The sequence below is a fragment of the Danio rerio genome, chromosome 5 (genome assembly GCF_052040795.2).
Source record: "Danio rerio strain M-AB ecotype USA chromosome 5, GRCz13ab, whole genome shotgun sequence".
NCBI lineage: Eukaryota > Metazoa > Chordata > Actinopteri > Cypriniformes > Danionidae > Danio > Danio rerio.
Genome location: NC_141025.1, coordinates 14,697,521 through 14,711,314, shown reverse-complemented (window position 1 = coordinate 14,711,314; position 13,794 = coordinate 14,697,521). Strand labels below are relative to the sequence as shown.

At 33.7% G+C, this 13,794-nt stretch overlaps 1 protein-coding gene across 1 annotated transcript in view; it reads right to left on the bottom strand.

The window, feature by feature from the left end:
* Positions 1-12,198, bottom strand: part of hk2 (hexokinase 2) — a 140,671-nt gene extending 128,473 nt beyond the window's left edge. Inside the window, 1 exon segment of the mRNA NM_213066.1 lies at positions 12,038-12,198. Coding sequence (NP_998231.1) covers positions 12,038-12,100 — 63 coding nt within the window. The 5' untranslated portion in view covers positions 12,101-12,198.
* Between the last annotated feature and the right edge of the window lie 1,596 nt (positions 12,199-13,794).

Genomic DNA, 13,794 nt, shown 5'->3' with positions numbered 1-13,794 from the left:
GCACTGCTTAATTGTTTCATGCTTAATCCACTTAAACAATTAGTTTAAAACAATTAAGTTAACTTTACCTGTTAGCCAGCAATCACTTATGGGCATTCACACCAACCTAACTTTAAACAGTAACTGTCCTTGACCCCATTGAGCTACAAACAAACATTAGGTATCATTGGAAAGAAGACACTATAGTCCATCTAGAAACTTTTGTGCTAAAATAGATAAAAAGTTATACATTATAAAGTAATGAGAAAAAAAAATGTGTACTGTGTTCAATATTTGTTTTTCCATATACAAACACATAAAATCAGTCATGTAATAACCTAGTGAAAATATGCCCTGAAATCCAATTGTATTAGGGGTTTTATTTCCACGTCCTGATGCTGGCTAAGAGTTTAATCAATTTTTGTTGTGACAACATGAAGGAATTGTTTGAAACCTAGCTTTTATTTTTATTTACAGTGATTACATTTTTATGAAATGACTATGATTGTCCATTAAGGTCATCAGTTCACCGACACTGGAGCATTTTTGTAATCCCTTTAGTAATCAGTTCAAGCCCCGGCTGGGTCAGTTGGCGTTTCTGTGTGGAGTTTGCATGTTGTCCCTGTGTGCAACCCCTGATGAATAGAGTAAGCTGAAGGTAAACAAATAAAAGTCTGATTTGTTTTATTTCAGCTAGAATAAAAGCAGTTTTAAGATTTTTAAAAACCATTTTAAGGTCAATATTATAGTCCCCTTAACATTTTTTCCAATTGTCTACAGAACGAATCAATGTTATACAGTAACTTGCCCAATTCTGCTATTTTTTCTTTAAATTGCACTTTAAGCTCAATAGTAGTATCTTGAAAAATATCTAGTAAAATATTATGTACAGTCATCATGGCAAAGATAATAGAAACCAGTTATTTGAAATCAGTTATTTAAAATGATTGTTTAGAAATGAGTTAGGGAAAAAAATCTCTCTGTAAACAGAAATTGGAGAAACAAAATATACAGGGGGCTAATAATTCTGACTTCAGTTGTATTTACTGAGGCACAGTTTCAAAAGAAAGACAGCATTCACACAGCCACACTTTTCTATCACAGCAGGAGAAATCGCCTGTCTTGGTAAATAAGAACTAGAGCGAGATGTAAAACTCACACGGCTGCTACGAATATGACATTTGACACCACAGGGGGATAAAATAGTCACACTGCTGCCCGACAGAAGAAACGGGTGGCCAAGGTCACAGGGTAAACGAATCAATCTACAGTATGTTCACTAATGCACAGGGTTCAAGAGGGATAAAGACTACACCTAAAATGAACGTTACAGATCACAAAGAACATGAGCATCAGACATATCTTTCTTTTCACTGGAAACACAAGTATACAATCAGCCCAGACTCACTGGAAATGGGTGCCTTAGCCTACATTTTTGCAAAACGTAAAATACGTTGCTCCGGGTACGTTTCGTAACATGTTTCAGATGACAAATACACTAGAGGGGGCAGTCTAAATTTTCGTGAATTGGAAATACATTACTTGATATACGTTTTAGATACATGTCCTCCCTGTACACGTCCACAAAAAGGCAGAGCTTGTCGTATAGTTAACCTATCAAACCACTGACCCAAATAAACACTTCCCTAAATCCAACCCATAGCATTTCCAAAAGCAAACAAAGAGAAAACTGCACTGCAACCACGCAGATTTACCTTAATTTTACATTGCTTTTATCTCTTTTAAGGAGCTGTGCTTCACTGAACTCAAATCTGAGTGCTCTGCACGATAAGTACAACATCCTACAAGGTAAGCTACAGAGTAAACTGACGACACCCAAAAAGTAATCCATATGAAGACAAATAGTTGACGCAAATGTATTCCATTACAAATTGTTTAACAGTTTTGTGGTATTTACTCGATGTTCTGCTGAGAACTGCATGAAAGTAATGCTTTGTCAATAAAATGTCCCTTAAATATCATTAATGTGAAAAGAAAAGTTGTTGGCATTATTCTAGAAACAGCACTTAAATTTATATTTAAGCACTTTTTTTATATAGATTGACTAGGCTGAAGCATGTATTGGAAATGAGACTGCTGCATAAAATGCATGCATTCTGAATAATAAAAACATGACTTAAATCAGTCAGATGCTGTATAGTATTAATGACTCTGGAGGCTCTATTGTGTAAACATAAAAATCGCTTTTAATAACGCAAGATTAAATAACACTGTTATACGTCACAACCATTTCAGCAAAAGGAAATGCATAAGAGAAAGAGGTATGAACCGTCTTGTTTGTCTATTTATTCATTCCTTCATTGATTTATATGTACTATTTATTGTATATACATATATGGAGTCCAATTGGTTGAAATCCAAACTGGTCTCCTTGAACTTAAACTCAAGGTCCAGCACTAAATAAATACCTGACTTAATGACTAAACAGTAAGTCCTAAATGTCAGGTACTTACTGTATGTATCTGTATACAGTGCTATAATAAATAAGTATATAATTTTCATCTTAAAACAGAGATGGTTTAATAATTACTGCTTTATACTTCAGGAGCAATAAACGTAATTAGAATTATCACATTTTCTTTAATCGACTAACATTTTCTTGTTTAATACAAAGCTTTGATTTGGGATTCATTTGCATTATCCCTCAAAATGTTCACAGAAGTGTCTGAGGCATTTATATTTGCTTAATGTTTAATCTTTAACATACTTTTATTAATTAAATAATATCCATGATTCAAAACGGGGGGAAAAAACTTTCTTTGACTTTTAAAAAAATGTTTCTGGTAAAAAAAAAAAAAAATTAAATTAAATGAAATTAAACAACTTGAACCTCACATTTCTGGTGATATATATCTGAATATATACACACACACAAACACACACACACAGACACACACACACACTCAAGTTATTTATTTTATTGTTTGCTATCCAAATTATTAGAAACCTGGAATGACATGAATATATGAAGTTGGGAAAAAAACTGACATTGAGATAATTTGTTTTGATGTAATATAGCAATATGAATGCAAATCTCTCTCCACTGGATGATCAATATCGACTGAGATGAAGAACACTTTCTCTATGTAATGCATCTGCATAAAGTATAATAAATTAAAAGCACAAATAAATAAATGAACAGTGCTTTATGGTTTTCTGAGGAGTCTAACAGTGTTCATGACAAATATTGCACAATCAAATGTAAAATATAACAGTCGTTGTATAAATAACTAATTATATTTAATAATACCCTTATCTTTTTAATTTTTAAGATGTGGCTATTATATATTATATTATTATAAGATCATTAATTCACTCATTCATTCATTAATTCATTTTCTTTTCTGCTTAGTCCCTTTATTAATCAGGGGTCACCACAGTGGAATGAACCACCAACTTATCCAGCATATGTTTTACACACGGATACCCTTCCAGACGCAACCCAACATTGGGAAACACCCATACATTCTTGCATTCACACACATACAATACGACCAATTTAGCTTATTCAATTCACCTATAGCGCATTTATTTTATTGTTATATTATTTTATTTTTAATAATAATTAATAAATAATCATTTTTAAATGTACATCTTACGTTTAAAAAAATTGACTTAAACTATGGCTTAAAACTATTAATTAAATGAATAATCTGGGATGCCTAAGCAATGTAAGTTACTTGCTTCGCCACAGTATTTATTTATTTATTTTGTCAATGCAGCTCTCTTTAATAAAGTTACATTTAAAAAGTCAAATAATCTGTACATCTCTTTGTATCCACTTCATGGTTTTTTCTTTTTTTTTTGTCTTTTGTGCAGTTTGTCCTGCAAATTTTTATTTTAGTTTTTTCTTCCCCTGTTATTTGTAAAAAAAAATATTAAAAAAAAACATTTATTTCTTCCATCATCACTGTTACGTCACAAAATGCCTGACTCCAGACTGTTTAATTATTGTATTTGACCCTATATTAAAATGCCTTGGAATGTTTAGGTCTTAGGGTGGGACTTGGGTTAAAACAAAACAAAACAAATGTAAAGAAGGAATCTGTAACATTTATTTCAGCATTGTATGAAATTTTTATTTTACTTCAATAAAAAAAACTATAAAAATAAACAAATAACTAATTTTAAAACATACTCTAAATATAGTGTTCTGTAGAATAAAGAAACATAGAATGACATAAAACTTAATGTATGATTATAATATTATATATATATTCCAAGAAATATCCATTTATTTATTTGTTTGTTTGTTTGTTTGAGACTGATTGATTGCAAAATATAGGCTAATTTTTATTTTCAACAAAGTCAAAAAGTCCAAAAAAAACTCCCCTAGTTAATTCACCCTAATTATGCATAATTGGTTGGAAACAATGTTCAATTCTGGCCCTGCAATAAAAATATTTTTAATAAGTAATTATTTCAATTAAATTTATTTCAATCGGACTGTGACCAGTCCCTCGGCACGGAGCGCAACACATTTTAATTACACGCCAATTTCAACACCAATGTCATGGTTCACCTGTGTTTGACCTTGGCGTGTGCAAAGATAAACAGCACTTCACTAAGCTTCACAATGTATTGACATGATAACAGTGCAGAAGAAAAGAGGACCCTTAAGAGGAAGGAAACTCTTTTCATTTGCACAAGACATTACAGAACTCTTGAACTCAAGACAAGTGTGTACTATAACGTCCGGACACTAGGAAGGTCAGAGCGTGAGCGCTGATGGATATTAAAGGAATCCGAATGGAATTTTGACTCCCTTCATGTGCAGACAGCTCCACAAACACAATACAGACAAGATGTTGCAACAAATCCACACAAAGCTGCTCATATTAGACAATAGTTAAGTCTTTTAAAGCTCAGCAGTAGAGAAGAAGCTTTGCCGTAACTCCCACCTTAGCCTCAGAAAGAATTTAGCCATTTAAATCACACTTAATATCATTTAACATTTACTTTTCTTTGTCAGCATGTTATGACACTGTTATTTTTGATGAAACCACCAGTGCAAAATGATAGAAATTTCGAACATTTTGTAATCTGGGAGGTCTATTAAGCAATGGTGCACATTACTTGCTCCACCACAGTGTTTTATTTTTATGTCCATATAGATATTAAATTAATTTGTATTGTAAATAAATACTGTATTCTGTAGAAGAAAAAAAGGGGAAATATGCAAGCAATTTTCGGATCAACTTTCTGTTTAAAAATGTCATTTGGATTGATGAGTTTCTTTAATGCATTCCCTTGGCTTTTTTTCCAGGGAAGTATTATACGGAGTCATTTTAAAACTAATGTTTAACATTTATAATATTTTGGAACAGTAAACATGTCAGGCTAAATTAATTATTGACTTCTGCTGTCGTTATGTCAAAAATTTTCTTCTTTTTTTTTTTACAATTTAAAATGGCATCTTTGGATATCTTTTCTGCTGGAGATAATGTTGTCCTAAAAAAAGTACATAAAAAAATTTGTACACATACCCTAGAATCAGTATTGCAGAAAATTTTGAGGGTTTTAAAACCTTGATTTACCAAACCGCGGTATACCTTGAAAACGGTTCTCATCCCATCTGTGGCAAGGCAAAAATATGAACAATTTGATTTTAAAGAGCGCCATCTGAATAATTTCACTATGAATAACTTGCGAACGTGTGACTCCGGTATATTACTTCCAACTGTCATGTGCATGGAGCATCCGTTGTGCGACCCCCTTAAGGATGGAGTCTGCTTTAGCTTTGTGGATGAGGGACTGCAGGTAAAAGAACATTACGCTAAATGCCAGCATTATCCACACTAAAGCTAAAAAGCTTTAAAAACCTTTTGCTGACAACGATGAATGTTTGCACAGGACAACAAGTTTTGATCTTTGGTTTCATTCTATAATAATGGACTTATTTTGAAGTTCTGAATTGCCTGTCTGAGAAAAGCATATAAAGTGTGTATTGAGGAGCTTTACAGCTTTAAGACATCTATAGTAATCATAAAAAATTAAGTTGACAACTTTACAGATGTTGTCGGAATACGCCCCCTTGTGGCAGTCGCACAGAATGTTCAGTGTTGTGCACCATGGGAGAGAAGCAGTTCAAGCATTGGCCAAAATAAAGGAATGAAAAAACAAGAAAGTGTGGTCCATTGTAATTATCAGGAACTCAAAAATTAAAGGTGTTAAACTTTAAATTATAAAATGTTTTTTTATTCAATTTAATTAAGATTAAAATGAACTCAGCTTACCTTCTAAAATTACTTCTGAAGTGTGTGCAGACAAAGTAATATAATTTCCACTAAATGAACTTCACATTTAACTTCTTCACACACAGAGAAACTAGACTCTTGCATATATGGGTCCGAGTTATAAAAGAAGATTTAGCTTGTGTCATTTTATTGAACCAAATTGAAAGCTACAGATATTTTCTTTTTACACATTTACATAACTGATCTATGATATTTATTTTAATGAATCAATGTTAAAATTAAACTGGCTTAATTTATATTAACTTGTCATGTTTTTGATTTACTAAACGTATTTGTACCCATTTAAAATGTAATTTGGTTTGAGTTTTTTTATGCATTATGCGAGTATTATCAAAGGAGTGGTTTTTAAACTTACTGTATATTTAATCCTTAAAATGTCACAATCCTACAAAGTGAGACAACTTACAATACAATTTGGGGAGGGGGGGGTAAACTTCAACATAAAACAATCTACATTTATATATATAATTATAAATAACTAAAAAAATGGGGGAACAATTAAAGGGTTAAAATGTAAATTAGATTATGCTTCTTTTTTATTAATTTTGATTTAGATTGAAATGAACTCACAGCTTACCTTCTAAAATTACTTCTGAAGTGTGTGTGAAGTAATATAATTTCCACTAAATGAACTCCATTACATTGCAGAGAAACTAGCCTCTTTCATAGGGCCCTAGTCATAAAAGCAGATTTAACGAATGTCATTTTATTGAACCAAACTAAAAGCACAGATATTTTCTTTTTACATATTTACATAACTGATCCATCTTGACATTTTTTTTAATTTTCTAAATGTATTTGTATCCATTTAAATGCAACTTGGTTTATTGGGCTTATGTAATCCCTTGGCCGCATTTATTGGTAAATATTATACCGGAGTCATTTTATAACTTATGTTGACCCTTTAATTGTCACCATCTTAAAAGTGGGACAACTTTAGATTCATATAATTATCAAGAATTCAAAAATGGGGTCACAATTAGGGGGTTACAACTTAAATTATATAGTGCTTTTTATTCATTTTGATTTAAATTGAAATTAACTCAAAGCTTACCTTCTAAAATTACTTCTGAAGGGTGTGCAGAGTAATACAATTTCCACTAAATGAACTTCATTAGATTGAAGAAAAATTGAACTCTTGAATATATAGGACCCTAGTCATAAAAGAAGATTTAGCTGGTGTCATTTTATTGAACCAAATTGATATTTTTATATTTAAATGTAATATCCAATAAGTTTATTTTAAGGATTTGATGTTAAAATTAAACTGGTTTAATTTCAATTGAGGCACAGTGGTTAGCACTGTCGCCTCACAGCAAGAAGGTCGCTGGTTCAAGTCCCGGCTGGGTCAGTTGGCATTTCTGTGTTGAGTTTGCATGTTCTCACCATGTTTTTGTGGGTTTCCTTCTTGTGTTCCAGTTTCCCCCACAGTCCAAGTCCATGCGATATAGGTGAATTGGCCGTAGAGTATGTGTGTGAATGAGTGTGTATGGATGTTTCCCAATACTGGGTTGCAGCTGAAAGAGCATACGCTGCGTAAAACATATCCTGGAATAAATGGTGGTTCATTCCGCTGTGGCGACTCCTAATAAATAAAGGGACTAAGCAGAAGGAAAATTAATTAATTAATTTCAACTGACTTGACAGGTTTTTTTTGATTTAATAAATGTATTTTTACTATTAAACATTCAGTCTGGAGCAAAAACATGGAAAAAAAATCAAATAAAGAGAATCCATGCAAATAAAAACAAAACAGAATCTATCAAACTTGACAGGCCCCTATTCTGTCATATTAGAACAACACTAAATTGACATTAAAAACATGATTCCAGAATGTCCTATTCTACATGATGTAAATTGATGCTATTCATAAACTGATAACATTCATTTTGACAATTGATAATTTAAATAGTACAAAAGTTTCACAAGCTGAAGATAAAAGCTACATCGAAGACTGGACTCTTGCATATTTAGGGCCCTAGTCAAAAGAAGATTTAAAAGGTGTAAGTTTATTGAACTAAATTAAGACACAGATATTACTTTACACATTTACATAACTGATATGTCATGTTTCTTTTTAATAAATTAACGTTTGAATTAAACTGGTTTATTTTTAGGCTTTTATTTCAATTAACTTGACATGTTTTTGATTTACTAAATAGATTTGTATCATTAAATTTTAGTTAAAAAAATAGAAAACAAAAAAAATGTATATATAAAAAAAAAAAGGAATCCATTTGAATAAAAATAAAACAGAAATTTCACAGGTCGCTATACTGATGTGTACAATGAGCAGTGGTGTAAAGTAGCAAATTACAAACACTCCAGTTACTGTAATGGAGTAGTTTTTCTCAGGAATTGTAATTTGCCAAGTAGTTTAAAAATGGGTTTTTACTTTCCTTTGATTACATTTTTAGTGCTGTATCAGTACTTTTAGTGAATTATTTTCCCTCACTATCTTCCTACTGAAAGAAGAAGGGACTTGAGCTGCACGATTAATCGGAAAAATATCATGATCTTGATTCGACCCCCTAGACGATCTTTATCCAGCATTTATACAATTCAGGAGAGAAGCAAAAGCATACATTCACATAAATTGTGAAGCAACATGTATACGTCCAAATGGTGTTGAAAGAGTCACAAACTGTATTTATAAGGTATAATTCACCCAAAAATGTCATTTCTGTCTTCATGTAATGATGTATTCGCTGCCGCGAAATCACACGTGACGTGAGCTGAGCTGACTGTGATTGGTTACCACAGAGAGAGCTGGCACGTACCTGTGAATGAAGTCTACTTTAGTGAACCTAACTTCTAGAGGCCATGAATAACAGGTAATAAAGCTGTAAATAGCTCTCAGTTTGTGGCACAGAGCGATCGTTTGGGAGCCACGAGGGAAGTATAAAACTGCACTTAGCAGTGAAAAGTAAACCGAAAGTGCGCACATTATTTGAATAATCATATCACATTATAGAGTTATGATTACGACAAGCATTTGTTTTGTTTTTCTTTCATCGTGAACACAGTGTTATGCATGAGAATAAATGATTAACAGTGTCAGTATAACAACTCTAGCCTATATAACTTTGAATATAATGCAAGAGAAAATCTGAAAATGACAAATATCTGATTTTAAGCTGAAAAAATGGTCTAATAATGCTGTTAATGACAAATGACAAGCATATGTCTCAAATATAATAATTCAACTTTAGAATTATGACTAGTATGTCATCAATTTACCGTGCAATAGTGGCCAGGACAAAAAAAAGTCTGTTCAAGTCCACCATTTAAAGTCTATTTAAAATTAAGCATTTTTACCAACAGTGGAGCTACATATAATATTATCATTATTATTACTATTATTATTGTTGTTGTACCATATTTTTGAAAAATAACAATAATAGCACCCTACTTATAGTAACCTTTATTTTATATCTACAGAATCGGGAGAAAATCCTGATCTTTATTTTAAGCAAAAAAAATAATAAATTGTAGTAAAAGAAAAAAAGAAAAATCACGATTCTCATTTTAGCCAGAATCGTGCAGCTCTAGGAAGGACTAAACAAACTAAGGCCATACTCACACTAGGTACAGTTGCCTCAAACCGGGCCAAAGCACGCTTGTCCCCCCTCCCGTCTTCCCCGACGGCCCGCGCTCACACCACAAACGGGCTTCGGCACGCTTACGTCATCACTGCTGGGCTGTTCAGTGAGAAGCGCTCTCTCACTCAGCAGCACAGTGGAGATTTCTCTGGTTATATCGTTTCAGTCGTTTGATATGCCGTCAAATATTTCGCCAAACAGTCCTTAGGGATGCGGTGACACGCAGTCAGATATTTCACCGAACAGATCAGCCACTTTTGGCGCTCATAAACAATCATAAAGCTCTCGTGCTGCAGGAATAAGGAGGTCTGCTGAAGGCGCGCAGCTGTCGTGCAGTGAGGGGTTTGCGTCTTTAATAAACTACGGCAGTTTGCGTTCACTAAACAGTAAGAATGATTAATAAATCCATATGAAACAGTCCCTTAAAAGTCACGTCTCGCTTTCAGTTTCGGGCTTCGGCGCGTTTTGCACTCACACACAAGCGTACCGCGCTAAAGCCCAAGTGAACCGCGCTCAGGCACACCTCTTCCAACCGGGCCAGGGCCGGCCAAGTGAACCGTGCTTGAGGCTGATTCAGCGCACTCACACTTCTCAAACGATCCGGGAAACGGGCCTGAGCACGGTACGGATGGCATAGTGTGAGTAGGCCCTAAGGAAGGAAGGAAGGAAGGAAGGGAGGAAGGAAAGAGGGGAGGAACGAATGAACAAAGCACTTAAAGAAAAAAAAATACAAACAAACGAGCGAGTGAGCCAACAAACAAGCCAGCGAACGAACGAGCAAACAAACAAGCAAACGAGAGTGAGGAGAGGAAGAAATTAATAAAGGAATGAAACAACAAACGAATGAAGAAAGGAAGAACAGAACTAACAAAGATTGGAAGGAACGAACACACGAATATAGGAATATCACTAAATGCACAACAGAATCGTACGTTTACACATCCCTGCACAAACTGCATGTTTGACAACTGACAATGACACTCCATTTGATTTTTGAAATGTGATGTCCTGTAATGTCCTATTCCAATTGATGTATACCATTCCTAATCTGTTTATTCATCTGACATCTGTTGATGATCTAAAACACAGTTGAAGTTGTAAAAACGAAGGATAAAAGCTGATGTGGCAAACAACTAACAACCGGTTCAGTTAAGTCAACACTGGTTTAACCAAACATAGGTGTATGTGTTGAATACTACCACTGTTCCAACTGTACTCATCTACTTTATGAACTCATATTAAGTTCAGGCACATTTTAAACTAAAAATGGATGCATGTGTAGGAGTGAAACACAAATATCCAAGCAAGCAAACATCCTGTAATTACCAGGTATGTCATGAGGCTGCTTCTGAAATGTTTGGAAGTCAGAAGTCGCAGATTAAGGACATTATCACTTCTTTTTTTTTAAGTGTGCCTATGTGTCAGAGGTCACAGGACTCACTGAAAGGATTTGTCACTGGAAATTACAGAAGTCGCGAGCAGAGGGAGTAAAGCACGTGACCAGCAGCAGGAGCGCGCATGGCTCATGTTACCTCAGCAACACTCGCTCAGTTCAGAGAAGAAGAAAAAAACACTTGCTCAGTTTAAGGTACGTCGTGGCAGGAAGCGCCACAAAACTCACCCGACAAGTTTATCCAATATCATTTTTGTGATTATCATCAACTTAAATACATTTTTTTATTTCACACTGACGGCTGCAGCATGTGTGGTTATGTGTCACACAATACAAACACATTTAAGCTCGAACATCATTCAAGGTTATTCCCAGCACTGCTCCCACACTACAGTACGCACTCGTCACTCAACATTGTTAAAACATGCGGAAACTTGCGATTTTACGGATGACGCACGAAACATGTGCTAATGACAACATACGCGATGTTATGGATTAATAACAGAAACTGAATATTACATAATATTTATCTAATAGTAGACTGCAAAGTCTTATCTGAAGAATACTAGTGTAGTATCATCTTGAGTCAAGTGATGAAACGCCGACCTCGCTGTCACACACACGTGTTAGTAGTTAAAATATGAAAATGTTTCGCAATAAAAACTAACAAACACATGTAACTTCCTGATAAAGATCTCCACTCATCCGCCAGCTTAATTAAGTCAATAAACCAAGAGATATATCGAAAAGCCGGCTTTTTAGCGCCAGCCGGCTACATTACTTACTTTCTGGACGTGGTCATGGTGAAGCTCAGTGAAGTAGTACGCTAGTAATTGAGTGGCGATCATCTTTCTTCTGTAAACTTTGGGTCTGTTTAAGTTCTTAAGCGGGTTGAATGGGATCTGAAGTGCTTGGAAGTCACTTAGGGCGCGTGCTCATGTTCTTCAAGTTTCTGAAACTCTTTCTTATCCGGGTTTTACGATGGTGATGCGAAGTGATGTCACTATTAATTCCACCCACTTCACTTTTGTAATTTGAGCAGCCTACGTCACTGAGATGCTTGCCGCTGATTGGCCTTGAAAAAGGTGTGCCGAACTTCAGCGACCCCATCCCAGAGTCTCCACCAAACCAAGACACTGAGGTTATATTAGCCTATTCCACTTTGTCAGGCAAGGGGTGGTTATTTTTTCTCAAGAAATTGAAATGTCTAATTTTCTATTTAATTATGAGATTTAAATACTGCATTTTAGTGACATTTTTTTGTCTGGGTTAGCTTGTTGCTTGGTCATCATAACCACACTTTGTGATGTACCAAAAACTGTTCCTAAAGATTTAGAATTAAAAAAAAGAAAATTTGTTTATAAAATCCAATTTCCTGAGGAAACTTGAATGCTGGCCAGTTTGTGTTTGCCTAATAAATAACAATAGGCTAGATTTTAATTTAAAACTTGAACAGCATCTTTTTTATGATAAACATGTAATAAATCAATTTGAAAAATAAGTATAATTTTCATATATTTTTTTTTTCTTCTAACTCTTTTGGAAATGTTTTTGGTACACCAAGAAATTGTGATGACATCTGATAAGCTAATCCAGCACAAAAGTGTGCTTAAAAAGTATTTAAACTTCATAATCAAATAGAAAATGAGGCTAATAACTGCAGAAAGGACCATAGTTTATAGCCCTGTTGTCGGTGACTTGAGTTGGTTCTTTTTATATTTCCTATTATATTGGTGTGTGTGTGTGTGTGTGTGTGTGTGTGTGTGTGTGTGTGTACATATAATTTGATTATATTATTATTATATATTGTTTTTATATTTATTTATCTCTCAATAGTTACATATTTCATTAGTATTTTTATTCACAATATTTTACATAAAACTCATACATCAATTACTTGAATAATAATAATAAATAATTATGGAAAGATTAATTAATATTCACATACACTTTTATCTATGAAAGTTTGAGCAGTCATCAAGTCATTGTATCAAAAGTGAAACATGATTTCAATATCCAGTTTTTGGGTTTAATATTTATGCCTTGATTAAGATCAGCTGAATCACAAAACATATTAAGAAAAAATATGAAAATGGGCTATGTTAGTTTTCTCTGAGGTTAAAAAAATAATTGAATAAAATGTACATTTGGGCAAGGATACCTGTTTCAAAATTAAAGAATCAAATGGGCTAAGTGCACAGCTAGTGTTTTTCAGCCATTGATAAACTTCTGGTGAAAGGTTTATGTGACTATTATAAACTTTATTAGGTTCCTTTTACATCATCGACATCGTAAAGTTATTAAAATACATCCAGTTAAATAAACTTAAGCATTCAAAATCTAACAAAAAGCGCTCAGGTGTAGCTTAAATAATGCGTTGGTGCTCTTTGGGTAAGGGATTCATCAGAATAAACAGCAAAAATCAGTCCAAGGCACTCGAAAAATGTGGAAAAAAATATATAAAAACAGTTAAAAGGGAAACCCAATGATGTTCTTTGCCAAATCGTTTAGGTTTTTAAGGATTAGGCATGTGAATAAAGGC